The sequence below is a fragment of the Numida meleagris genome, chromosome 3 (assembly GCF_002078875.1).
Source record: "Numida meleagris isolate 19003 breed g44 Domestic line chromosome 3, NumMel1.0, whole genome shotgun sequence".
Classification (NCBI taxonomy): domain Eukaryota; kingdom Metazoa; phylum Chordata; class Aves; order Galliformes; family Numididae; genus Numida; species Numida meleagris.
This window is the reverse complement of record NC_034411.1, coordinates 89,112,880-89,139,708: the sequence shown is the minus strand read 5'-3', so window position 1 is coordinate 89,139,708 and position 26,829 is coordinate 89,112,880. Positions and strand designations below refer to the sequence as shown.

The following is a 26,829-nucleotide window of genomic DNA, read 5'->3' as shown; positions in this document are numbered from 1 at the left end:
TTGACCACAACTCTCTGGGCCTGGCCATCCAGCCAGTGTTTCACCCATCAGAGTGTATGCCCATCCAAACCATGGGCAGCCAGCTTCTCCATGAGGATGCTGTGGGGGACAGGCTCAAAGGCCTTACTGAAGTCCAGGTAGACCACATTGACAGCCTTACCTTCATCCACTAAACAGGTCACCTTGTCATTGAACAATATCAAATTTGTCAAGCAGGATCTACCATTCATGATCCCATGCTGACTGGGTAGATATGTCTTCATGCAATTTTAGGAAGAAGTGGTAGCTTCATACTGGAAGTAGCATAACTACACCACTGAGCTATTTTATCTTAGTAAATTGGTTGTGTGCTGATAAGGTTAAACATTGATTTGTGCACTTTATCTTGAATATGCCCCTCCAGCATTACAGCTGCACTATAGATTTTATATTACAAGAGCTGCTTTGAAAATAATGCTTTCTATTTTATTATGTTGGACCATGATGTGAGAGGTTGAACCTTCTCACCAATATTCCATTACATTTTGTTGCCATGTGACAGGTGGCAGCAGAGGTGCGGTCTGATAAAATTGTGTCTGACATAAAGTGTGTATGCAGCAAATGTGTGTCACTGAATTCCTCCAAGCAGAATAAATGGCACCCACTGACATTCATTGATGCCTGCTGAACATTTATGGAGACCAAACAGTGGATGTGAGCACAGCAAGGTGGCATGTTTCAGCAATGATGCCATCATAGCAGCTGTGAAATACTGGGTCACCTCTGCTAGTGCAGATTATTATAAGTGCAGTATGCAGGCTCTTGTTTATTGCTGGCAAAAATGCATGGCTAGTGGTGGTGACTACGCTGAAAAATAGTATTTTGTATCTGAGACTTTGCTCTATCATATAGTGTTCTTGTGCTCTTTGTATCTGCTGTATTTTCCATGAAAGTAAATAGGAAGCTTTACTTCTGGAGCAATTCTCTATATTCCCCGATTATAGTCAGTGTAGTTTTCATCTCTGATATGCTGTCATGGTGACTCTTTTGTTTGTTTACAAGGCTCATGTGAGTGAGACATTTCAATTTCAGCTTAATTTGAGGAGTGAAATCAAGACTTTTTCAATTGTTACTTTGGATATCCAATCATGTCACGCGATACCTATCTTTCCGTTTCCATATATTGCATTTTTCAGAAAGTACCTAACTATACCATATGTTTAAATCATTATTTATAGTTAGTAAGCAAACAAGATTCCAATTTCCCCTAAAACCTTCAATTAGTAGCACTAACGAAAGAAGTATTGCTGAAACTTTGCACTCAGCATACATTTGTTGCAATAAATAGAGTATAGAACATTGTATGGAACAAATGGATTCTTAAAATTGTATTTTGAATAATCAAAGATGCAAGTCTATTTCAGAGGAATTTACTGTGAAGAGTTATGAATGGTTCCTTTATATCACCTCTCAAAATAATTTCTTTATAATAACTAAAAGAAATGTTTTATTTTTCTGTATTCTGATTGGTTTTATTACAGTATGTCGATACATACATTATGAAACTACAGTGTGTTTAATTTCTTCCTAACTGGGAAAACTGCAAGATGATGAGTAAGGCTGTGGTAGCAAAAATGGTTATTTGGTTTCCAGCTAACTCTATCAGTATAAAATCATGCTGCTTTTCTCACTTATTAGAGTTTTTCTCTGCTTTGTTTTAAGAAAGGATTTGTGAATAATTGTTACCACATAGAAATATATGATAGTTAAACCTGTTGTAGCTTCTTGTCAATATACTTTGTTTCTGTTTAGCTTTTAATGACTTGGCCACTTAACATTCTGACAGGTGGCTACATCCTTGCTTCTTCTTTTCAGCAATTTCATGTGTGTTTTACTTAGAAATTTTGTTCTGTTTCTGTTTTCTTAACTGTCTACATTGCTACTTTTCATATTTTACAGGAGAAAAAAAGGAAGACTGCTTAAATTCAAGTTGTGATGATTTTTTTGGAACAGATACCTCAAAAAGACAGAAAAAAGAGGTAGAAAAGATCTGTGATACTCAGACTCGTACTCATGTTTCTCTGAGTGCATCATTGAATTCTCCCTCATGTGGCCGTGACCAGAAGAGCTCAATCCGGAAACAACCTAGCAGCAGAAGCTTAGGTAAAAAGCAGATTTTGCAGAATACTTTGTATGATAAATTGTATTTAGAAACAAAAGATCTAGAAAAGTCTTCAGAGCAAAATCATAAGGATGAAAGGACAATGACTACTTCAGTTGCAAACAAAAATAGTCTTCTCCAAATCAAGGACTTCGTTTGTATTAGTCATTCCCAAAAAACTGCTGAGTTAAATGCTGTTAATAGTGCTTTGAATGACATTCTCTCTAATTCACTTGTGGGCAGTGAAGAGTTAAATACATGTTCATTTGACAAAGGGTTCCCTTTTGGTGGAAGTGATAGTCTTATGGGACACAGAAAAAGGAATAAAATACAAACACTGTCTGGCTTTAAACTGAGTGCATCAGGGTCTAAAAAGGAGTACTTGCAAGGAGTCACTACATATGGCAAGGATCTGTGTATTGACAAGGCTTCTTATGAAGGCTTTTTTTTCTCATCTAATTTGAATGAAGTCCAGATAGAAGGACTGAAATAGTCCCAGAATCCTCCTGAAGTTTCTTGCAAAGAGTCTTTTACAGGAATGGGCTCAACTGATAGGAGTTTCTGGAAGCTACGTAATACTTATGAGAAAGGCAGAAAAAAGTCTTTTACAGCAAATTGTGTTTTAATAAAGAAAAAGTTCAAACTAGCTGACCGTAGAGAAAGCGTGCCATTAAATTGTATGTCTGATGGTGAAAAAGCTGAAATTGCAGAAGGTCTAGATTCTAATTTTGTGAATAGTCTGCCTCAGCAAGTCCATCCTACAGAGCTAGCATGAATTACTGTACTCACACTACTTGTAAGTCTGTACGTAGAGACAGAGAATGAACAGATATCATACTGCATTAGAAATGCTTGTGCAACTAAATGCAAAATGTCATTCTCAACGGAAAAATGCTTGAGAACTCAAATGATTCTATGACTCTAGTCAAGGCTTGTTTGAGGTAACAAGTTCTTTGTCCTTTTAGTATTATGATACTCTTGCAAGCTGTCTACAAGTAACTATTAATCATAGCATTCCCTGTTAAAATTACTCTTATTTCACAATTTACAATTCCAGTTAAAGGCACAAATTATCTAATGGAAAAAAAACTGCAATTTCTAACTTTTGCTATGATGAAGATTGAATTAGACATTTGAGGGCACACAGAATCACAGAATATTCTGAGCTGGAAGGGTCCCTTGAAGATTGAGTCCACCTCCTTACTTCACATGGAACAACTGAAAGATGTGCCAAGTAAGCATCTCTTTCAGTTATGGCTTGTTTATATGGAGCTCATCTTAGTTTTTAATAATATTTTTAAGAATACTAGTTATACCTGAGCATTCTTAATTTAGTTTAGCATAAATTATTTCAATGTAAATATATACTAGAATACTGAATCTTGAGAACTCAGGGAAATTCTGGAATGATGCTGTGAGAAACTCTCAGCTTCTGTAATATCTGATCAGGCAAAGGCCTCGGTGAAGCAGCGAAGTTCTTATTCGTTATTGCAGTAGCGGGCACGCTCCCCCTAGTGGTGAAGGAGAAAACGCGCTTAGTTAGTGAAACTCTATATACTCTTCTCCCGTCGCAGGTACTTTCCTGTTCCCCTATTGGCTAGGTACTCCAGGCTTACAGTCTACGCAAGACATTTGCTAGTCCACTTTAACATATGAGGTCTATCACCAACCTATTGTTTTGAGGATCATTTTGTATGTTTCTATGGATGCAGGAGGGCAGTATTTCTTGAAGCTGTTATACCTGTTTTATTCTGTGCCAGACTTCCTTACCCTGCTCTCTGTTTTTCCTTCTCTTACTACTTATGAAAGCCATGTTTAAGAAGTAACCCATATCAGAAAATATCTAAAGGTTACTAAGCCCCAATTCCTGATTTATGATACCTGATAGCAAGCATAAATTTAATTATACATTTACATTTATTTAGCAGTCTTTCCTTTGTGTGTTCCTTCACAAGAGCTCACATTATTCATGTTTGATCACGGTGGGTATTGCTCAAGCCTTCACCGTGTCTTTAATGACAAGAGATAACATTTGATAAGCGTTCTCTTTACAGACTACTTTCACTCTTTGTTTTTAAAGTAGAAATTTAAGCACTGAGTTTTGCATGTCAGTGCCTAGATTTTTAGCAGTTACAAGATGAGCAAAATGGTGGCTTTCCTCTATCATGAATAGAAGTTTATGGGTGTACAATAATGCTGCTGTGAAGGCTGACTATCTGTGTCGCTAGCAAAGTCTTAGAATTTTCTTCTCATTCATTATGTAAATCAGCCATGTCCAACCCACAGCCTGCAGGCTGCATGTGGCTCTGGACAGCTAGACATGTGGGCCCACAAGATTGTAAACTGTTACCACTGTCATGTGATTTTAGCTATATTTTTCATGAATCTATTGTGCATAGCTTGAGTACAGACTGCATAGGTGACGGTGTTTAATAGATGCAGTTCAAGATTAAGAAAAGGAATTGAAAATACCATTCTGTTATTTAGTACAAACACGATCAAGTTTGATTTAGAAGAATGTGTTTTACCTGAGGTTCTACGTCTAAAATGTCAAGATAGGTGCTTAATGCTTCTAAAATACTAAAATTCTAAAATGCATATCTTTAAAAGCACACGTTTGAAAATTACCTTAAATGTTTTTCAGTTTTGGAAAAATACAAGCTTTCTAAAAATATTATGTCTCTGTTAATATTATTTTACTATGTCTTTTAAAAACAAGTGAGGGATGAAGAAAAGTTCTGCTTGATTCCTTGTTTTTTATCTTCAAAGAAAGCTTAATTGAAATGTATTAAAGCAAGAAGGACAAATATTTCAAAATACAGGAATGAGTTATTTTGATGTCAATTTATAAAGTCTGATGAAGCCATGAAAAAAAATAGATAAAATTAGGATGACTAACTCTGTAGATAAGTACAGAATAGTAGATGTGATACAACTTAATTGCAGTAACACTTGAAGATATTCTTAAAGGAGACCACTATAGATAAAGCTTATAATAAATATGTATGATTTGACTGAACAAAATCTAGCCCATGGTATCTAACTATTACTTGTTTTTTAACTCAAAATATCAAATGGATTTTTGAAGACAATATTCTCGTTCAAAACTTCTCCCTGGTGATAGGTGATCATGAATGGTGAGAAACTCAAATTGTAAATTAAAGAATGGAATAATGCAGAGAATAAATGAGAATGAAGCCAAACTGGAAAGAGGTCCAAGCATCACTGGCCCTTTAATCCAAGTCTTTGGATTTTAATCTAAGTGGGGCAAGAGTTAAAGTTCTTGAACATTCAGGTCAAGGGAGTCAAAAGAAATATTTAAGCACTTCTCACTGTCCCATCCCCCCGCCCCCCCAGGTAAAAAAACAAACAAACAAACAAACAAAAAAAAAAAACAAGAAACCCAAGATGCTGGTGTATTGTCATTTTACAGTGAATGAAATGACTGGAGAGTCTACTGAAATTTGAGACAGATAGCTTGTTTTTAACCAGTTTTAAGTCTACGTACTCCTGCTTGGGGTGAAGCAATGGAGTCAATAATCTCCTGACATTTTTTGTGACCTAATATCTTTTATTTAAGATTGAAAATAAATGTTTAGTAGTAGCTTTTTAAAATCATGTTTCCCAAACAGTGAAATTTATATTTCTTACCTTCTTTTTATTGTGTAGCAAGACCTTTTGTCCTCTTGCCCTCAGTCTTGCTCTATGACTGAAGATGATGGCCTTAATGCAATACCAAATAACTAGGTCACTTCAGAAGTAATGCCTTCTATTTATTTCCATTGAATAGAATAGGCAGTTAGACTTCTAAATATGGGTCATATTGAAGCAATGACAAGATTATTTGGGAGGAGTTGAATTTAGGCCACTTAAATCAATATTTATTAAACTTTCTTTAAATGATGTCATGCATTTCTTTTAAATGAAAAATTAATGAATGTCCTAACGTGGATTCAATTGAGTTAAATTTAGGAACAATGATCTACCTAAATCTCCAATAATTAAAACTTCATCAAAAGATGGATCAAAGCTTTTTTGTCTTATGCAAGCAAGTTAATTTCTCAAATGAATCCAGAAGATTATCATTCAGCAACAAAGTTGACAAATTAAATGTATGTTAATTTAAAAAATGCGTGATGAAAAAAAACTGCTTTTTGTCATGCTTATTAGAGTACATTCTCGTGGATGGTGCCTTTTTCTAAATAACAGGACCTATATACTTGCATGTGCTGTCAAGCCTTGCCTGCTAACAGCTTGCTAGATTTGCTTGTAAACTGATGTTTGAAAACATGTTTCAGACCTTCAGGTCATTTCAAATAAAGGCAACGTGTTCTGGAAGCACTCATGTTACAATAAGAAATAAAAAAAAAATGTAGCAGCAGTGCTTCAAACTCTGAAATATTTCTTTGTGTATTCATAGAAATTCATAGAAATCATAGAATAGAATAGAAAGTTTGAAATAAAAAGCTGTGTTGCTCATTCTCTGTTTGTGATCAATATATAGTACTCAAAATACTGGAAATCACAATTTCTTTTCTAGTTTATTTAGAAGATGAGAAACTGAAGGATAAAGTGAAGTGCTCACGTGTCATTTTTCTTCCGTAACTGAAACAGTGAAAAAAATAAGAGGTGGAAATTATTAACTTAGATTTTTTTAAATTGTACTGAGCTCTATAAAGTGTGGCAGTTTCATTTCAAGTTCCTAAATTTTTAATATGCTTGGTTTCTAGGTGATGAAAATCAAGTTTCTGCATATGATTTTACTGATGGCTCTTGCAAAGTTTTTAATGAACAAAAGAATAAGCACAGTAGGAAGATAAGAAAAACTAAAAGACTCCAAAAGGTCAGTTTAACTGGATGTTCATTAAGCTCTTTTTTGAAGAATCACTGAGTGCCTTTGTACCTACAAATAGAAGATGCATGCTTTACACACTTAAAGAAATATATTTCTAAATCCTACTTGAAATATTCAGTGATTGATGTTCAAAGAAATACATATAACCATGGAACTCAACTTTCTGGAAGCTTGTGGTGGCAGTCACAAGTTTGTCACTACATTTTTGATATATGTGTGTGTATATGCGTATTAGATCATAGAATCGTAGAATCACCAAGGTTGGAAAAGACCTACAAGATCGTCCAGTCCAACCATCCACCTATCACCTACAGTTCTCACTAAACCATGTTCCTCACAATAACATCTAAACGTTCCTTGAACACCTCCAGGGTCAGTGACTCCACCACCTCCGTGGACGGCCTATTCCAGCATTGACCATGGCTGTTTCTGAAGAATAAATATGCCATATTTCTTTTTAGGTTCATTTATTTAATCATAAATTTAGCTAAATTTATGATTTGAACTCAGTTTGGATGGGAACAAATGAAGAGAGATGACTGGGTCAGCACTGGATCTTAAGGTCACTTTGTCTTGTGAAAGTTTTGTTACAATTAAATGTAAAACTGATCAGCAGGAAAATACATAGTAGCTCTTTTCATCAGTAGTATAGTAGTAAGTCATACAATTAAAATGGACACTGAATTGTTTCAAAAATGGGAAGTTCTAAGGCACTGAAAGATGTAATGACATGAAACAAATTAGACAGATGTTTCATTGCTTGCTGTGTGTTTTCAGATAGCTTCTTTCATATCCATCCATTTCACTCAGGTGATTTGATTTGAATGTCCTTAACACAGTAGCGTATGCTCTGTTTCTTATTATAAGTTTGCTTTTTTAATTTTTGAGGGTATCCCATTGCAGTTTGTGGAAATTAATATTGCACTGAAAAAATTTACTTGCTGTTTTCTTTTCCTCCAGCAGTTGTCTGTTAATATGTATTAAATGGTTATGAATGTTTATTTAAGGTCTCTTGCTTGTAATTTGTATGGATACACTTGTACAAAATTTGTAAAGCCAATGTAGGAGACACCTAGGAAGTTCTTACTGAAGAAGTTGTAACAGGATATTGTGTTGGATTGAATTATGCTAGGTATCTAAATTTTTATAAAGAAATGGCAAAGCTTCTCTGGTCCCAGTCAAAATTCTTTCATGAAGCTTTCTAAAAAGAAACTAAGCATGATGTAAATTTTTAATAAATAGAAACACATTTTTGCAGTGGCTGCAGCTTAAACATAACACTTTGCCTAGTGTTTGAGGAAGTGAAAGTGAAGTTAAATTAGAAAGTATTTCCTTTGCCTGATGCAAAAGAATAGCACAAATGTGTGTATATATATATATGTTTAAATGATATCTATTTGAATGATAGTATTATGAAGGAAAAAAGTCATTTCCTAACTATTTTACTTGAATACTGTTTACAGAAGTACAACTATCTGGAGCTTTTCTGTCATTAAAAAAATATTATTTTACATTATTTGAATTGCAGAGTATTATGCCATTTTGTGCTAAATTGTTCTAGTATAATGCCCAAGATTATAATTCTAATGTCCTGGGAACAATTGTAAAACATGTTTTAAGTTCACTTCTTAGCTGTAAGCCTCTTAATTTGGGAAGCAATGTAAAAATTGCAGTCAGTTTTTTCATAGAAACAGCGTTTACAACCTGTTATCTTGAAGAACACTCTATGTATTTGCTAAATGTAAATTCTAGAGATTGTCCAACCTGAAACTTTTACAGTTAGCAGTATTATTTGAACTCATTCACTACAGTGAATGCATGTCAGTAGGCATTTGAAATTTCCTGTGTAAGTTTTAAAAAAAAATAAATAAATCTGTAGGGAAATATGACTAGGCATAAATTTTTCATTATTTAGTTTCATGGTTAATTCAACTTGTCATTTGTAGTTTGTTTAGTGTAAATTGAAATCTGGACATTCCGTGTTTTTATGTTATGCATTTGTCTTCTTCAAAATCTCACACAAGTTGAATTTCTTCTGTTTTGTCTTTTGACAAAATTTAAAATCAAGAATGTCTTTTTGTTTAGCTGCTGCTTTGTCACAATTTTAGATTGCATTCAAATTTCCTTTTGTACCTACAGTATTAATATAGACTTGCTTATTGTACTCTTTAACATGCAAGACTTCTAATCAAAACTATTTAAAGTATTTAAATTGGAAACTAAAAAAAAGCTCTGCAGACAGAGCAGTTTTAATGGCAACCCCAGACATGTCGGGGGAAGATAATAAATGCTTTCAGGAATCTTTAATGGAGCAAGTTTTTTGTTTTTTTCTTAAAAAAAAAAAAAAGTGTTTCCATGTGTTGTTTACATTGAAATCTCTAAAGATAGATTTAAAAATATATTTTAAAAAATGGTCTATACATAGTTCCTCTAAAACTTCCTAGTTTTGAGACGAGTCATTGAGCGCAGCTCCAAATTCTTCCCATGATCAGTTGATCAAGATAAATACTCTGAACTACTGCCTGTGAACGTCAGCAGGTGGCTTCCCTGGTCCAGAAATGTCAGTTGATGATACTGGGTTGCAGGGATAGAATCAAACCTTTACATACTGTGGTGCAGTTTTCAAAGATCTCATGAAATACGTAATCAAGGAATAATAATTATGTATCTTGATGGATAATTAAAATCATATTTTGTCAGAGAAGGCAATATGGACTTAATAGAAATCAGTTAAGCTTTGTTTTTAAAAGATTCATCTTGGCTTGTGTTTGTATAGCTCTTGGATTTGGGTGAAGATCTAATTATTAATATCAATCTTAGGAGATTTTTTGTAAGGAGAGATTTTTACAAGAATTTAAGCACATGCTATAGAGAAATTAGTGGGAAACAGGCCATGCTTAGTTCCTGTTATCAAAATCCTACTTTTTGTAAATATTTTATTCATGGCAAAACAGATTTAATATCATTAAAAATCTGCAACTATAAAATGTGAAGCATATGGCCAGAAATTCAAGAAAGCAGCTTTATGTCAATATTTGGAATATGTATTTGACTGACTTAAACAGCTTGTCTCTTGTTAGGGAAGGTCCTTTTTTTTTAATTGCAACATTGATTTAAGTTGGTTTAAGTAGGTACATCTTTCAAACACTGATAAAAATGTATCTTCAGGTTGCAAATGTCTAATTCACATTGGTTTAATATTCAAGATGGAAGCATGCAAGCTTGTTTACGGTTAATAGTGAAGAAACTAGTGAAGTGGATTTTTTAGTTTTGTTTTGTTTTAAATGTGTCCGCTATGATGGATTTATGTAGAAAACGGAAAACGTCAATTAGTTGTAAAGTGTGTCAGCATTAGTCTGAAAAGTCTGAAGCTGCTGATCATCCTTAGTCTCGCCAACAGAAGTTCTAGGGTTCTTTGACAATGAGGGAAACCTGATTCCCAGACGTGTCATTTCATTTTATTTTTCTCTTGTTATAGCTTACATTGTGTGTTTTTTTTTTAACCTCCTTCATAGTAGTTTTGTTTTGGTTAATGCTGGTCTATTTTTCACGTCTCATTATCACCAAAGAAGAGGTTGTGTTTTTAGTCAGGAGATCACAACTGTAACTGAACTTGCAGCCAGAGAAAATTGGAAAAAATGTCATTATCAAGAACTGATAAGTGGAGTAAGGCCAGCCAGAAAGTAAATTATAACTTTGAATATTCACTGTTTAAAACTGCTGAATAGAAATCATTCACTACAATTACCAATTATTCTCAGCTGTGAGCCACAATTATAAGAATAGAATAAATTAGCATAACTTATAGATTGTTTCTAAAAACAGCTTTAAAGTTTTCTATCCTCTCCTTAAAACTTTCATAGATAAAAACAGTGAAATTAACCTAATTATTCATTATTCACATGCTGCATCTAGCTCTTTTTTGGCTCCTGTACTAGTCAGACTGAAGAATGTGACTCCTAGAATACAGCTGTTAAGATCAAAAGCGTGTACAGGAGTTCTGAATCTATTTCAGAACCATCTGATGGAGCTAAAATAGCCAAAGAGTAAAAGGGTTGGAAGAGTACAAAATGGTTGGCATAATGCTCTTGTACTCTCCCTTGCATTATATTTGCAAGTGAATGCACTTCTTCCCCTTCTCTCCCATTCAAAAAATATCCTTTATCCCCTGCATACTGGCCAAACCACACAGGGTAAGCATCTTGCTGAGTTCTGAAGTTGAAAGTCTTTTTCTTTCACTCATCATGCTACACATTTGATCTTAAGAGTATTCTGAATCCCATTTCTTTCAGCATTTGTCAACTTAAAGGCATAACAGAGCATTCAGACTAAGGAATACATGATTCAAAAGTGATATTTATTGCTTGATGTCCCTACTTAGAAGAAACCAAAGGTCTAGGTTCTTGACCCAAACACCAAATGAGTTCTGTTTTATTTAGACTGGAATTATCTGTAACAATCACAGATGTAAAAACCATTCCTATCAAGTAAATTTGTACCTGGAATGCACTTTATTCTTGAGAATTAATCTGGAAAAGCGTATTTTTTCATCATAGAATCATAGAATGGCCTGGGTTGAAGAGGACCTCAAAGATCATCGAGTTTCAATCCCCCTGCTGAGTGCAGGGTCGCCAACCACTAGACCAGGCTGCCCAGAGCCACATCCAGTCTGGCCTTGAATGCCTCCAGGGACAGGGCATCCACAACCTCCTTGGGCAACCTGTTCCAGTGCGTCACCACCCTCTGTGTGGAAAAACTTCCTCCTCATATCTAACCTACATCTCCCCTGTCTCAGCTTAAAACCATTCCCCCTTGTCCTATCTCTATCCACCCTCATGGACAATCGTTCCCCCTCCTGTTTATATGCTCCCTTCAAGTATTGGAAGGCCACAATGAGGTCTCCCCGAAGCCTTCTCTTCTCCAAGCTAAACAAGCCCAGTTCCCTCAACCTTTCTTTGTAGAGAGGTGCTCCAGCCCTCTGATCATCTTGGTGGTCCTCCTCTGAACTCGTTCCAAGAGTTCTGCATCTTTCTTGTGCTGGGGCCTTATAGATTGTTTCTAAAAACAGCCCAGGCCTGGACACAGTACTCCAGATGGGGCCTCACAAGAGCCGAGTAGAGGGGGACAATCACCTCCCTCTCCCTGCTGGCCACTCCTCTTTTAATGCAGCCCAAAACATAGTTGGTCTTCTGGGCTGCCAGTGCGCACTGCTGGCTCATGTCCAGCTTCTCGTCCACCAGGACCCCCAAGTCCCTCTCTGCAGGGCTGCTCATCATTTGTTGCTTCTGACAAACAACTCATGACACTTAAGGAAACAAAATAAAAGATCACTTTTTTGCAAAGCAGATTGTACAAAATAAGGCTTTTCTCATTTTCCTTTAGCACCAAGAAGCACCTGCTTAAAATTAGAAAAAGAAAGAAATACATTTTGAGGTTGGATGCTTCTTTTGTGATGTAGGGTAGTTAACATACAGGGAAGTATCACATTGTGTTTCAAGTACTGAAAAAATTAACAAATACTGCTTTCTTTGAGATATTGAAATGCGTGTCATGTATTTCATAGGATGTGGAAAAATCTTGTTGACAGATTCTAAAAAGAAATATTTAATGCAACTACGGTCTTAAGAAACATATAAAGGAAAGCTGAAGCATGTAAATGTTCTATAGGTGTCTAATACAGCCTTCATTACAGACCTAAAACACAATTCAGAAATAAACGTGCTCTGATTTAGAAAGCAGATATGCAACTCCTCTTGATTCAGAGACTAATGATAAATTTTAAAAGTTCCTATTCGTTTAATACCATCTTCTCCAGAGCTGTATTAGTAATAATCCTGCTTCAAATGTGCATTAGAATACATAGTGATGCTCACCAGATGTCTTTTTGCTAGTCAGAAAAGAAAATGCTAACTCAAAAAATATTTTGCAATAAAAGAAAAATGTAAAATAAAGCAGACACAAATAGCATTGAAGAAAAATTGCATAGCAAGGGAGGGGAGAAAGCAATTAACTTGAAAAATGTACTACTGAAAATTAAAACAATTTTGCTAAGTGTTCTGTTTGGTGACTGTATGCAACTGTTTTAAAGAGGACTGCTTGTCTAATTGAAGCAATAAAACAAAGTGTTGTCTATTTAGACTATGGCCCCTTACTTGCAGAAATATGCAGTTCTGAATGAAGATGAATAAGTAGTTTGGAAGAAATTAGACTTTTTCCAATTTCTACCTACTGTATGCATGTTTCTGCATTCCCGAGTCTCTGAATGGCACTGATGACACTGACAGAACATCACCCAGAACATGTACTATACCATCTTGTTTGTTGTGTGTTGTAGCATAAAAGCTACAGTTCAAAAGCAGAGTTTTCAGGGTTATGTCAGGGCAGGCTGCAGGTTTCCCAAGTTGTGTGCATACAGTATTTTCACTTCCCTGAAGATAGGTATTAAGGAACTTGTAGTGAACATTTGTGCTCTGAAGCTGAAGAAACAGCTGTAGGATCTCAAGTTGCTCTGTCCTTGGTTTATGTAGTAAGTCTTTTAACACTGCTTTGGCAAAATTAGTAGTCTGATTAGTAATGTTTTCATGATGTTTATTTATTAAAAGTTGTGAGAAATTTTTCTGCATGTTCTGAACAGGCACATCAGGATCTCACTTTAGAGCTGGTACTACACAAGGGCCCCAGGAACCTAGTGCAATCATTTTGTGTGGATTTAGTTCAAGACTTCAAGCCAAAGGAGAACTTTATGGTCATACTGAAGCATGCTTATGCTGAAGCATACATATTTATTACAGATGAGGTTTTCAACCCAGAAAGATTGGACAGAGAATACATTGCTTCAAAGCCATGCTCTGTGTCTGTCCAAGATCCCTTAAAATTATGGATTCCAATATCCCTTGAAGTTATGTAGATCTAACAGTGTGTTTGGACACTGTGAGGTACGTCCCCACTACTGCCCAGTGTAGCTCCACTTGTGATTTCAAGCTCTTCAGGCTAGCAGTATGCTAATAATCAACCTTCCAAAAACACAGAGTAAAACTTATCCCAAAGAAATACTTCAATTTAAAATTTTCATCTTTTCATCATTTGAAGTTCTGTTCTGTTCTATAATTGGTTATTTTTGCATTTTCATATTCAATATGTCAAATGAGCATTTCAATTCTGAAGTATTGTATAGCTCACTGTTGGTCCTTTACACTTATTTCTTTATACTTACATAACGCTGTCTGAGCCATTTTTTTCTAATGAATTTGAAAAATACTGAATGTGCTACACTATTTTGCTTCTCAATAATTAGATACTTTTGGGGATTTATGTTCTTTATATTTATCCACTTTACCCACAGAATGCTATTGGCATCTATATGTTGATCTGTCATCTTTTTTATTCATCTTGACCATATAATGTTTTTGAATAATGTGTCTTTAGAACAAAGCATTAGTGCAGAAGTGAAAAACAGCACTTCTGTGTCAGTAGTTTTTAATATCTAGCATGTCAGTGGTATCTAAATTGTGTTTTATTTGCACAAAGATTGTTCTTATAACGAGCATCTATCCTATCCAGTCATGGTGCAAACTGAAGTATATTAGTCCTCAGATGTAATTCCAGAGAACTCCATTCTTAAATATGACAAATTGCTTGAACACTTAAGCAGACAACAGTTCTGTATTGATAAGAGAGGACGGATGATGTTGCATCATAATATGTTCCTTCTTCTGTTCTGTGATTCATTACTGTATCTTTCTCAAGTCATTTTTGAACTGTGCTACCAGATATGATCTCAATACATTACAGGAAACCAGATTTTAGTATATTGGGGTGAGGTTAGAAATGGAAATGAATATTTTTTTATTGAGTGTTGATACCTAGAGAAGTAACTTGAAATTCATATCTTGATTTTTAAAATTAGGAAGAGTTGTTTTGAAGGTATTGTAAAAGTCAATCGATCTACTACTTCTACAAAGTTAAAATGCTTGCGTATACATTCTTGTACATATTTATGTAGTTATGGGTAATTCTTACGCTTTCCTTACAGGATTATGTCATATTGATCAGTTTATGTTTTTATGATCATGCTGTGTTCAGTTATGTGTTTCTCCGATATTGCTAAAATATCTGTCCTACCTTTGTGCATGGTGGAGGCTTTATGTTTATTACTGATGATGGAAGGATACCTCTTCTTCTTCTGACTTCTACAATACTATCTCATGAAACACTAATTTAAAATCCGTATGAGACACTCTTATTTTGCTCATAAGCTAGGGGACTCTGCTGGGAGGATGCTTGTTAAGGTATCTCAGTTTTGCTGTTTTACACATTTCTGTAATCTTTGAGCGTACCTTGTTAATTATTACTCTGTCGACTTTTATTCGTTAGGCATGATTTGAGAGTGAAATAATGTATATTCTTTGAAATAAACATACTCTTATTTCTTCAGAGTCTCAACCAGCTTCTGTCTTTCTTTTGGAAGAAACAGAAATCAATTTAAATTACAGGGTTTCTTTGTTGTAGTTAAGCTGCCTTTTCATCTCAATGTGATCAAGAAAAGAAAAAAAACAGAAGACAAAAAATACTATTTTTTTTGTGCCGTACTAGTCTCGAAATCCTTCACTTTGTTTTAACTGCTGAAAAATTCCATTTTTGCTTTCTTCTACTGGATGCTTTGATACCAGACATGATGAAGGGGTTTCTTCCCTTCCATATCCTTAAAATTTAATATTTCTAGTATACGTGTCAGTTAGTACTGCCTCTTCCCAGAATTATACTGTAATTGTCAAGCAGTCCTTTTAATGGGATAGATTCTAATTTAAGTTTTTTCAAAGAAGAAATCTTTTCAGAGTTTTAATGTTTTCTTGTTTCTTTCGCATCTCTAGCCAACAAGGACACTAGTTATGACAAGTATGGCTTCTGAGTAAGTATTAAAATATATTAAATATTTTTACTTTCTCATCAGCAAATAGTTTAACTTAAATTTTGAAAATATTTTCATCTCTCAAAAAAATGAAATATGTCCTTTGGCCGTTTGTTGAAATACTTCATTCTGTCATGCTGGTTATGTGTATGTGTGCACATATCTGTGTATATCACTACTAACTACACTTTGTAGTAACGTGTGCATATTTGTGCTGTTACGGTGCAGACTGAAGTAATTGTTCTATTGGCCTGGAGGTGAGCTCAGCAGGGCTTCAGAGCAATAGAACCAAACTCAATCAAATATTGAATTTTTCTCAGAGAAGCATAAGAATTAGAGTTTTCTGTAGTAAATGGTGCAGAACTCCATCCCTAGACGTAGCTTTTTCCCCATATGTTGTAATTGTTTCTATTAAAAACAAAACAAAAAGTCTTAATGGTCTGAAACATCATTTTAAAATATTTTCATCCATATCTTCTTTTTGTTGCTGAAGAAATACCAGTTCTAGGCTTTTCAGCCACTTAGTTTCAAAATGTTAGAAGCAGCTGCAACTACATGTTTGCGGAAGAGTTAATATTTTTCTGGCAGGCTCTTATCATTCTCTTAAAAGTTTTACAGCATAAAGACATCCAAGAAAAACACAATTCCATAATTTATACTATATTTTCTTACAGTTTTTTGAATTATTTTTCAAAACTCGAGGTCTTATTTCTATTACCCACAAATCTGTTTCATCACTGAAGTAATTAAATCATGACAGTTACATAGTAAGCAATCTGAAACCGTGCTTACTGGCTGTCCTTTTAGAAATTCTTTGCAAATGGTTGTCAGTAGCAATCAACGAGCATACTACTATAAAGGTCAGAAATGCAAAACAGTAATAGTATTTTTGTTGTATTTAATGTGAGTGGTTTCTATTAATACCAAAACTACAAATGCGCTTTTCTAATCATGTCATACAGGATCATTGTGAGGGAGGGAAAGATAATAGCTTCAGTGCAGATAAGGATAGTGGAAGAGAGGCTGTGATGTGCCTAAAAGGAGAGAACAGATCTTGACAGCTGGGGAAAAAAGTTCTGTTGTTGAAAGAGGTCATTTATAAGTTACTTCTTTTATGTTGATATACGTTGACTTTTCCTAGAAACAATTTACTATTTCATAAAATAAAAAGGTATGTTGATTAAAAATTTGCTTTTCTTCAGAACTTTTTCATCAAGATTGTGCTTCTGACTGCCTACAGTTATAGGGATTGATCATCGTGTAGTGAAGGTGAAGGGACTACTTCTGAAAGAACTAAAAAGCAGAAAATAGTCCTCCAATGGAAAGCCCAGTGGCTCAAATCCAGTTCTACTACCCAGTAGTTACAGCTACAGAAGTGGTTCATTAGAAATTTCAAGATGCATGAGTTCAGAGGTTTCACCTGAAAATATTGTGAATATTTTCAGTGCTGCTCACTGATACACAGCCAGTAGCTACCTCTTTTTGTGAATCACAAATTCAGTGAAATTTTGCCAGAAATTTGCATCTGGCAGGTTTTTTCAGCTGACTGAAGTATAAACTGCTGAGTTTTCAGTGCAGTTTATAAGATATCTTTGATTTGAATAATGTAGAAGAGGACTCTTTCCTCTCACCTAAGAAATTTCGTGTAGACAATGAAAGAACTATGAACAGCTTCAGGTAGCTGGATGGAGTTGCCTCTGCTGAGGCATATAGTTTGGGCAGTTAGCCTCAGTGGGTTGCAGTGTTGCAGAAACTTCACTTGTAGGCTCTGTCAAGTTAAAACTCATGAAATAGAAAGTGAATATTAAATGTTTCAGCAACATTCAAGGCCATATAGCCAAGGCCAAAATTCACACTAACCAGTGGCAGACGTTAGGCAGTTAAGTCAGTGGTTCAATTTTTAAATGTGTCCACATGTGCTATCACCATTTGACTTCTGTGAAATTAATTTGTGATGCTGTTTGTTTTTTACTGTTCCTTTACTTGCTTTATTTTCTTTTTATTATTATTTTTTTAAGAGATCGCTGCACTGAAGGTGTTTCACAGGTTTTACTAGAGTTCCTCTAAGAAGCTGGGATATCTGGGGACTTATAACTGAGTTACTTTCAGTGGAGTTAAATGTAGTGAGAATGAAGTAGCCCCAGAGGCTTCAGAAGATGTCTGACTGCTCTCATTATATCTGTTAAAACTTCAGTGTTTTACCTGAGAGGATCATCAGTGTGATGCCTGTGACTTTGTTCAAGGTTGAGCTAAATTATTTTATGTAGCAAGTTATAGACATTTTCAAGAAGTCAGCTGGGGAAAGCAGAGAGGGCACTGGAATCAGGCTTTCCTGTGTTATTTATAACAATGATCTTCAGTGAGAACATTAAATTGTTCTTATGCGACAGCTTTTTTTCTCAGGAATACCAAGATCTCACTGTTTTCATGATGATGTATTTATGTGCCTCAGTGTAACCTAGATAGTAGAGAACTCAACTTAGCATTCCAGTTATAGGTGGACTTTCTCTATTTTAGATGGCAGTCCATATGGAGGTAATTTTATTAAAGATAAGAGACTTTTTAAATTGAAACATTGACTCAGGCACAAAGATGTTAAGCCAGAACTTTAAGACTTCTCTCTAAATTTAAACATACAATCTTACTTGAATAATGAAAATGTGGTACTTCCAAATGAAATCCTTTGAAGACTGCTGCATCTAACTGTTTACATTTCTTACGAATACTTTTTTAAGTACAACAGAAACAACCAAGAATGAGCCTCTGTTATACTAGGCATTGTACACAAACAGTATGTTAGATAATTCCTGACTCAAAAAAGCTTCTTTTTAAACAAGCAAGATAGCTATGGGGTATAAAAGAGCTTTGATATGCAAGTAGATATGATTGTGTGCTGACAGAAGAGGGTCTGTTTGGACTCTGTGGAAAGGCTAAGAAATTTTTGACTAACAAAGGGGTCAAGTCTGAGTGAGAGAAGGATAAGAAAGGGTTAGTGAGAAAAGACATAAGGTACAAATATAAGAAAATTTGAGATAATCTGTGTTGTGAATATTTGCTTCCACAATCCTACCTATCCACTTAACGTTGTATCTTTTTTTCTTTTTGCTCTTTTTAGGAAACAAAGTTTAGTAATTCAGGTGGTGAATAAACTTGGAGACTTTCTGTTCTCAGACGATGTATGTGAAACAACAAGTCACGTTGTTACAGGGAGTCCTCGTCGTACCTTGAATGTTATGCTGGGAATTGCTCGTGGGTGTTGGATTGTTTCTTATGAATGGGTAAGAAATATATTTGAATTTTATTGCAAAATAAATTAAGCTTATTTTGTATAGCAGGAACGTCAACCATATTTTGTCCATGCTGTGCACACTGTTGTAATGTTCAGATACTCAGGCTTAGGCTTCGCCAAATTTGAGGAAATTTGTCCATTTAAAGCTCTGTGTTGCTATGAATATTGTCTTTCAGTACTTAATCTGACCAAAGTATTCCTGTATTGTACCTCAGTGTATATTTTAGAAATGCTTGAAATCTCTCCATCCAATGGCACATGCACTATTATTTTTATATTATATTGTAAGAAAATGTAATTTACACAAGATTAATATTGTAAATATCACTTGATTTTATCCTACATGAATTTGATAACCATTTGATACATGTCTGAGAGCCTGGTGCTGCTGCAGGGATGTTGGCTTTTTTGACCATTGGGCAGTTTACTCAGTACCTGGCCTTATGGTTGCTAATGAAGTCCACCTAGGTCATGGCGTGAAAAGATTTGTGGTTCAGGCGCTGTCTGGACTCATTGACAGGTCTGTAAAGTAGGTTTGAAGGGGGTAGGGGATGATAGCAAGCCTGCATAGCTAAGTCAGAGGGGCAAGGTGCCAGCAGAGACCCTCGACCTGCTGCATCTTATGATGAATATACTAGGCAGTAGCCTGGCAGAGTTCATCACCAGGGCTTTAAACTAGATTTTATAAGGGAAAGGGATGTACTGCTGAGGAACAGAGAAGAGTCAAGGAACACTGTCGCCTTAGGAAGCAGGGAGGAAAACTTCAGATTTTTTCCCAGTTTTTGAGAGGGCTCCTCCAAGAATGTAATATGTCCAAAAGCCCAGCTGAAGTGACTCTATACCAATGCATTCAGCATGGGAAATAAACAGAAGGAACTGGAAACCATGGTGCAACTGGAAAACTACAATCTCTTTGCTATCATGGAAACATGGTGGGATGACTTGCATAACGAATACCATGACTGAGGACTATGAGCTTTTTAGAAGGGATAGGTGAGGTAGGAAGGATGAATGAGTAGCCCTCTATGTTAAGAAGTGTGAAGAGCTGCTCCTGAGAAACAGTCATGAACAGGTTGTGTGAGCTTGCAGGTTAGAATTAGGGACTGGAAGGCCCTCTAAATAAAGTAAAGGCCTTCTAGTTATCGGGGTCTACTACAGGACACCTGATCAAGGAGAGCCTGTTGACAAGGCCTTCTTGCTTCAGTTGCAAGAAGCATCCTGCTTGCAGGTTTTCATTGTGGTGGGGGATTTCAACCACCCAGATATTTGCTGGGGAAACGACATGGTAAGGTGCAAGCAGTCCAGGAAACTCCTGGAGTCCATTGACAACATGTTTCTGGTTCAAGTATTGGACAGACCTCCCTGAGGTGAAACATTGCTGGACCTGGTGCTCACTGACACAGAAGAGATTGTAAAAGAGATTAATATCAGAGGCAGCCTGGGCTGCAGTGACCATGTCCTGGTCAAGTTTGTGATCTCGAGGAATGTGGGCCTGGCAAAGTGTGGAGTCAGGACCCTGAACTTCAGGAACAGAACAGAGTTGGCAGCATGTTAGGGATGCCTTTCTGAGAACATGAGAGCTCTCCATCCCCCAGAATAAGAAATCAGGCAGATGAGGCGGGAAACCAGCATAGCTGAACAAGGACCTGCTGGTTAGGCTGAGGCGGAAAAAAGGAAAAGTGGAAGCAGAGATGCATGGCCTGGGAAGAATATAGGGATGCTTTCCAGATGTGGACGGATAGGATCAGGAAAGCCAAGGTGCAGATGGATTTGAACTTGTTGAGGGATGTGGAAAACAAGAAGGGATTCTTTAGATACATTGAACAGAAGAGACAATGAAGAGTGTACTCCCTCTGATAAATGAAAATGGAGAGCTGGCCTCCTCAGACATGGTGAAGGTTCAGGTATTGAACAAGTTCTTCACCTCAGTTTTCACAGCCAGTCAGGCTTCTCATGCCCCAAAAATTGTAAGCCAGGGTCAAAGGAGCAAAATCCCTCCCAGTGTAAGAGCAGAGCAAGTCTGAGACCACCTCATGAGGCTGAATGTGTACAAGTCTGTGGGGACAGAGGAAATGCATCCCAGGGTTCTGAAGGATCTGGCTGATATGGTTGCCAAGCCACTCTCCATCATATTTGAAAAATCATGGCTGTCCAGTGAAGACACCAGTGACTGGAAAAAGGGAAACATCACTCACATTCAAGATGGGGAGAAAAGAAAACTCAGGGAACTATAGGCCAGTGAACCTTGCATCTGTGTCTGGGAAGATCATGGAGCAGGTCCTTCTGAAAGAGATGTTAAGGCACACTAGGGACAAGCAGGTGATCTGAGACAGCCAGCACGGCTTCACCAAGGGTAGATTGTGCCTGACCAATCTGGTGCCTATGATGGACTGATTGCATCAATGGTGGACAAAGGAAGGGCAGCTGATGTTGTCTACAGTGACTTTTGAAAGGCCTTTGACATGATCCTGTGCTACGTCATTATCACTAAATTGAAGAAATATGGATTTGAAGGCTGAATTATCAGATGGATAAAGAATTGCTTGGATGGTCATAGCCAGAGGGTTGTTGTCAACATCTCTTTGTCCTGATGGGCAAGTGGTGTCCCTCAGGTGTCTGTCTTGGGACCAGTGCTCTCCAACATCTTTATCAATTACATAGACAACGGTACTGAGTGTACTCTCAGCAAGTTTGCTGATGACGCCAAGCTGAGTAGAGCAGTTGAAACAATGGAACGGGCTCGAAAATTGGGCACCTGAGCATCTAATGAGATTTAACAAAGCCAAGTGCAAGGTGTTGAACTTGGGTCAAGGCAATCCCAGATATGAGCACAGACTAGGAGACCTCATTGAAAGTAGCCCTGCCAAGAAGGACTTAGGGGTCTTGGGAGATGAAAAAGTTTACATGAACCAGCAGTGTGTGCTTGTAGCCTGGAAGGCCAACAGTACACAAGGAGGGGGCCAGCAGGGAGAGGAAGGTGATTGTTCCACTCTACATTGCCCTTGTGAGGCCCAGTCTGGAGTACTGTATCCAAGCCTGGGTCCCCCAGTACAAGGAGGATGTGAAGCTTTTGGAGTGGATCTAGAGGAGGTCCAAAAAGATGAACAAAGGGCTGGAGCACCTCTCCTCTGAAGAAGCGTTGAGGGAGTTTAGCTTGGAGAAGTGAAGGCTCCAGAGAAACCTCATTTGCAGCCTTCCAGTAACTGAAGGGAGCTTACAAGCAGGAGGGGGACCCACATTTTTCATGGTTTGGTAGGGACAGGACATGGGGGAGTAGCTTAATGCTTTAAACTAAAAGAGAGTAGATATAAGTTAGATGTTAGGAAGAAATTTTTTACTCAGAGGGTGATGGGGTGCTGGAAGAGGTTGCCTGGAAGTATTGTGAGTGCCCCATCTCTGGACGCATTCCAGACCAGGCTGGATAGGATCCTGGGAAGCCTGCCCATGGCAGGGGGTTTGGAACTATATGATCTTTAAGGTCCACTATAACCTAAGCTATTTTATGATTCTAAGAAATTGAAGCATTTTTTTAGTGTTGCAATGAAAGTACATTAGATGAAAATGAATCTCTGCTGAAAGAGGGAGGTGATCCTGCCCTTCTACTCTGCACTGGTGAAGCCTCACCTGGAGTACTGCATTCAGATGTGGAGTCCTCAGTACAGGAGAGAGAGAGACCTTTTGGAGCGCGTCCAGAGAAGGGCCACAAAAATGATCCATGGAATTGAACACCTCTCCTATGAGGATGGGCTGAGAGAGCTGGGGCTGTTCAGCCTGGAGAAGAGAAGGCTACAAGGTGACCTGATAGTGGCCTTTCAGTATCTAAAGGGGAGCTACAGGAAAGGAGGGGACAGACTCTTTAGCAGGATCTGCAGTGATAGAACAGGAGGAGGTGGTTTCAAGCTCAAAGAGGGTCGATTTAGGTTGGATATAACAAAAAAACTTTTACACTGAGGGTGGTGAGGCACTGGAACAGGTTACCTAGTGTTGTGCTTGATGCCCAGTCCCTAGAGACTTTCACAGTGAGGCTGGGCAGCCTGATCTAGCTGTGGTGTTCCTGTTCATTGCAGGGGAGTTGGACTAGATGGTCCTGAGAGGTCCCTTCCAACTCTAAGGAATCTATGATTCTATGATTCTAAGTCAGAAGCAAACTTTCAGTGACTTAAAATGGAGAATTCTTGCCTTTGTGTTCCTGAAAACTGAATGTTATTGTGAGTGGTGACTTAATTATTTACTGCAGAGTCTGTTCATGAGCTCTGTATCTAATTTACTTTTTATCTAGGAAAGTAGATATGATGCCTTTGTACTCAATTCCAGAGCCATGATAGACGAGCATTAATCCATCTTCTGTTGAGATAAACAAAATTGATCTCTAAACAAAATTCTGTAAATACTACAAGGATTGATAGAGGCTATTACTCCAAAATTGGCCTGGAAAATGAAATGGGATTACTTGATGATAATGAATCTTTTGGGTTTGTTTAATCTATTTTTGTTTCTTTGCTGGTTACTCATTGTATAATCATCATTTTGGTAATATACAGTCATGATGTACACGTTATAGAGCATGGTACATCTGTTGCTGCTCAATATTATTTATGAAGAGATTGTCTTCATGCAGCATGTCTTAAAGAATTGTGTTAAACTTTCCAAGTTGAGTTCAGTTCAAGTTGATCATCAAACAAATTGGATTAACCAATCTATTTGCAATAAGTATATACAGCTATAAGTATAAAGCTAACAGATTTCAATATTCTCATTCTAAATTATAAGTGTTAATTGTAAAAAAAGTGTACAAAACTACAACTTAAAATTTACATCTGAAAAATTTATAGTCTTAACTGACTGTTTTTAATAAATGTACTTTTCTTGGCTAAAACAGTAATGCATTATTATATTTTGAATTATTTTAAAAATCATTGCTGCAGTTTCTGTCATTCTACACCCTGAAAGTCGTCAAGTGTAAACTACTTCAAACTACAGACTATACGATTTGTTTCTGAAAACAATAAGATCACTTTCTAAATTCAGTTTTCAGCTTGCTTGTAGTAGTACAAGAATTTGGGCAAAAGAGCTCTTTACAAGAAAGTAATGAGGTGGCCTAATTGTATGTTGGAAAATAAAATTTGCATTACTACCTTACAATCAGTCTGTTTAGCTTAGAATCTCATTTTGTGAGCTGTAACACTGTAAAGGATAATGTGTAATATGCCAATTTTTGTCCAAGTGACACATCTTACAGCACATCTTTCTTTTTATGAGGTAAAATTTTATATTTTCATTGAAAACTAATAATATATGGATTTACATGGCATTTTATTCCAAAAGAATTTTTTTTTAAAATGGAAAATTACAGTTATTGTGAATTAAGCATAGGACAAATTCCACCTTCTGACGAAATTCAGTTTGTTCTAAGATGAATAATGGCAACAATTTGATGGTATATGGCTGTGCTAACAGTAAGAAACAGACATAATCTGTTGGAAATAGCTGGAGAATTATTACGCAAGTGGGGAATGATCCTAAACACAGGGATTTACTTTCTCATGAAAATCCATGTATCCTTTTTTTCAGTATTTATATACTTCTTGTTAACATAACACTACTTGTTGCTGTGGGAGTAGTAGGATATTAGGTAGTTATGTTTTTAAAGTTGAGTGTATAGATTGTCACTGGTGCGTTGCAATGTTTTTTTTGACTTGTTTTTAAGTCTTGCCATATGGTAACTACAGGAATGATTTTGGGAAGTTCAAATATCTGTAAAAGGATAAGGTTGTTGAATTGTGTGATATTGAACAACTTTGCAAAGATTTACCAGTCTTTTACACATATGTTAAACTTTGCGGCTTCAGTTCACGTTGATGGAGCCACAGAGGAAAATAAAGTTCTTTTCCGTCAGTGTGCCCTTCAGAATTTAGATTTTCCAGAAATTAGTAGGAAAACACCATTTATATGACTTCAAGGCAATCCCCATGATAGGAACTTCTGTCTTTTCCCATAAGGATAATCCTCTTAGCAATGGAAGGATAGTCACTGAACACTCCTTGCAAGGTTTAAGAAATTATAATCTACCAACTACAACCTGAAATTATAATTTTTTCTCGAGAATCATTTACAAAATCAACCTAGAAAAATCTCTTACAAAAAAAAGTGTACTTAGGATATTGAAAGCATAACCATTTGAAGCAGCAGATAAAAGATACTTAGAATGAGATCATAGTTCAACTACCGTATTCATTTGCTCATCATATCAATAGAAAAACATTTCTGTGACAGGTAGAAAAAATATTTTAATGTCTCAGTTTTCAGTACATAAACGTAAGAAGTCCCAATGTAGGCAAAAATGTCCCTGCATAGTTAAAGCATTCCTTTTTTAAAATTTTATTTTTGATATTATCCGTCTTGTGGTGGCCCCAGTAAAGCACGGAAGTCTGAAATCTTTATTGAGTGTCAGGATCACAAGTCTCCAAGGGTCACATTCATCTAGCATTTCAGAGCTCAGTCAAACACAAATGATCGCGAATTTTCCAAACAGTCAGTATTCTGCTCTGGTAGGAACCTTTTTATTTGCGGTCTAGAATATACAGCTGGCAGAGGAAGTTACCAAAGAGAATGAGTCAGAGCTTTTCTTCTTTTCAGGTTGACATATGTGTTACATACAGTAGTTGCATAATCCCAGTCAGTTAGCAGAATTGATACTGGGTCCAGTGTAGTTTAACATCTTCAGTTATGATCTAAATGATGGGATGGAGGGAAGCCTCAGCAAACTTGCTGATAATACAAAACAAGGAAGAGCGTTTGATATACTCAGAGAGCATACCCATTCAGAACAACTATGACAAGATGGAGAAATGGACCAACAGGCAGGTCCCACGATGCTCAATAATCAACTGAATCCAGAGAACAGAAGTGATATAGTATGGGAATTGACTTTGTTCCCTTTTGACTTCCTGTTTCAAACCTTTATTCTTTATTTACACATATAATAATGTAATACATAATAATGCAAAAAGTTGAATCTTCTAATATCCTTGCAAGGTTTTGAAGTGTAATGTGGCTGTGCTGGGTAAAAAACTGTCTGGAGGGCTGGGCCCAAGAAAGTGGTGGTGAATTGAGTTAAATCCAGCTGGTGACTGGTCACAAGTGGTCTTCCCCAGGGGTCGGTGCTGGGGCCTGTCCTCTTCAATATCTTTATTGATGACCTGGATGAGGGCATTGAGAGCACCCTCAGTAAGTTTGCAGATGACACCAAATTGTCAATCTGCCTGGGGGTAGCAAGGCCTTGCAGATGGATTGCTGGGCTGAAGCCAGTGGGATGAGGTTCATCAAGACCAAATGTTGGGTCCTGCACAACAACCCCAGGCAATGCTACAGGCTTGGGGCAGAGTGGCTGGAAGATTATGTAGAGGAAACGGACCTGAGGGTATTGGTTGATTCTCAACTGAACATGAGCCAGCAGTGTGCCCAGGTGGCCAAGAAGGCCAATGGCATCCTGGCTTGTATCAGAAATAGTGTTGCCAGTAGGAGTAGGGAAGTAATTGTCCCTCTGTACTCAGCACTGGTGAGGCCGCACCTTGAGTACTGTGTCCAGTTTTGGGCCCCTCACTGCAAAAAAGACATTGAGGCCCTGGAGTGTGTCC

The 26,829-nt window shown here is 36.8% G+C and overlaps 1 protein-coding gene across 4 annotated transcripts in view; it reads left to right on the top strand.

The window, feature by feature from the left end:
* Positions 1 to 26,829, top strand: part of MCPH1 (microcephalin 1) — a 123,132-nt gene that overhangs the window by 13,924 nt on the left and 82,379 nt on the right. For all 4 annotated transcript variants that reach the window (XM_021391522.1, XM_021391525.1, XM_021391523.1 and 1 more), the window contains exons 8-11: positions 1,939 to 2,142; positions 6,871 to 6,983; positions 15,866 to 15,903; positions 19,019 to 19,181. In XM_021391522.1, coding sequence (XP_021247197.1) covers positions 1,939 to 2,142; positions 6,871 to 6,983; positions 15,866 to 15,903; positions 19,019 to 19,181 — 518 coding nt within the window. The remainder of the gene's footprint in view (positions 1 to 1,938; positions 2,143 to 6,870; positions 6,984 to 15,865; positions 15,904 to 19,018; positions 19,182 to 26,829) is intronic.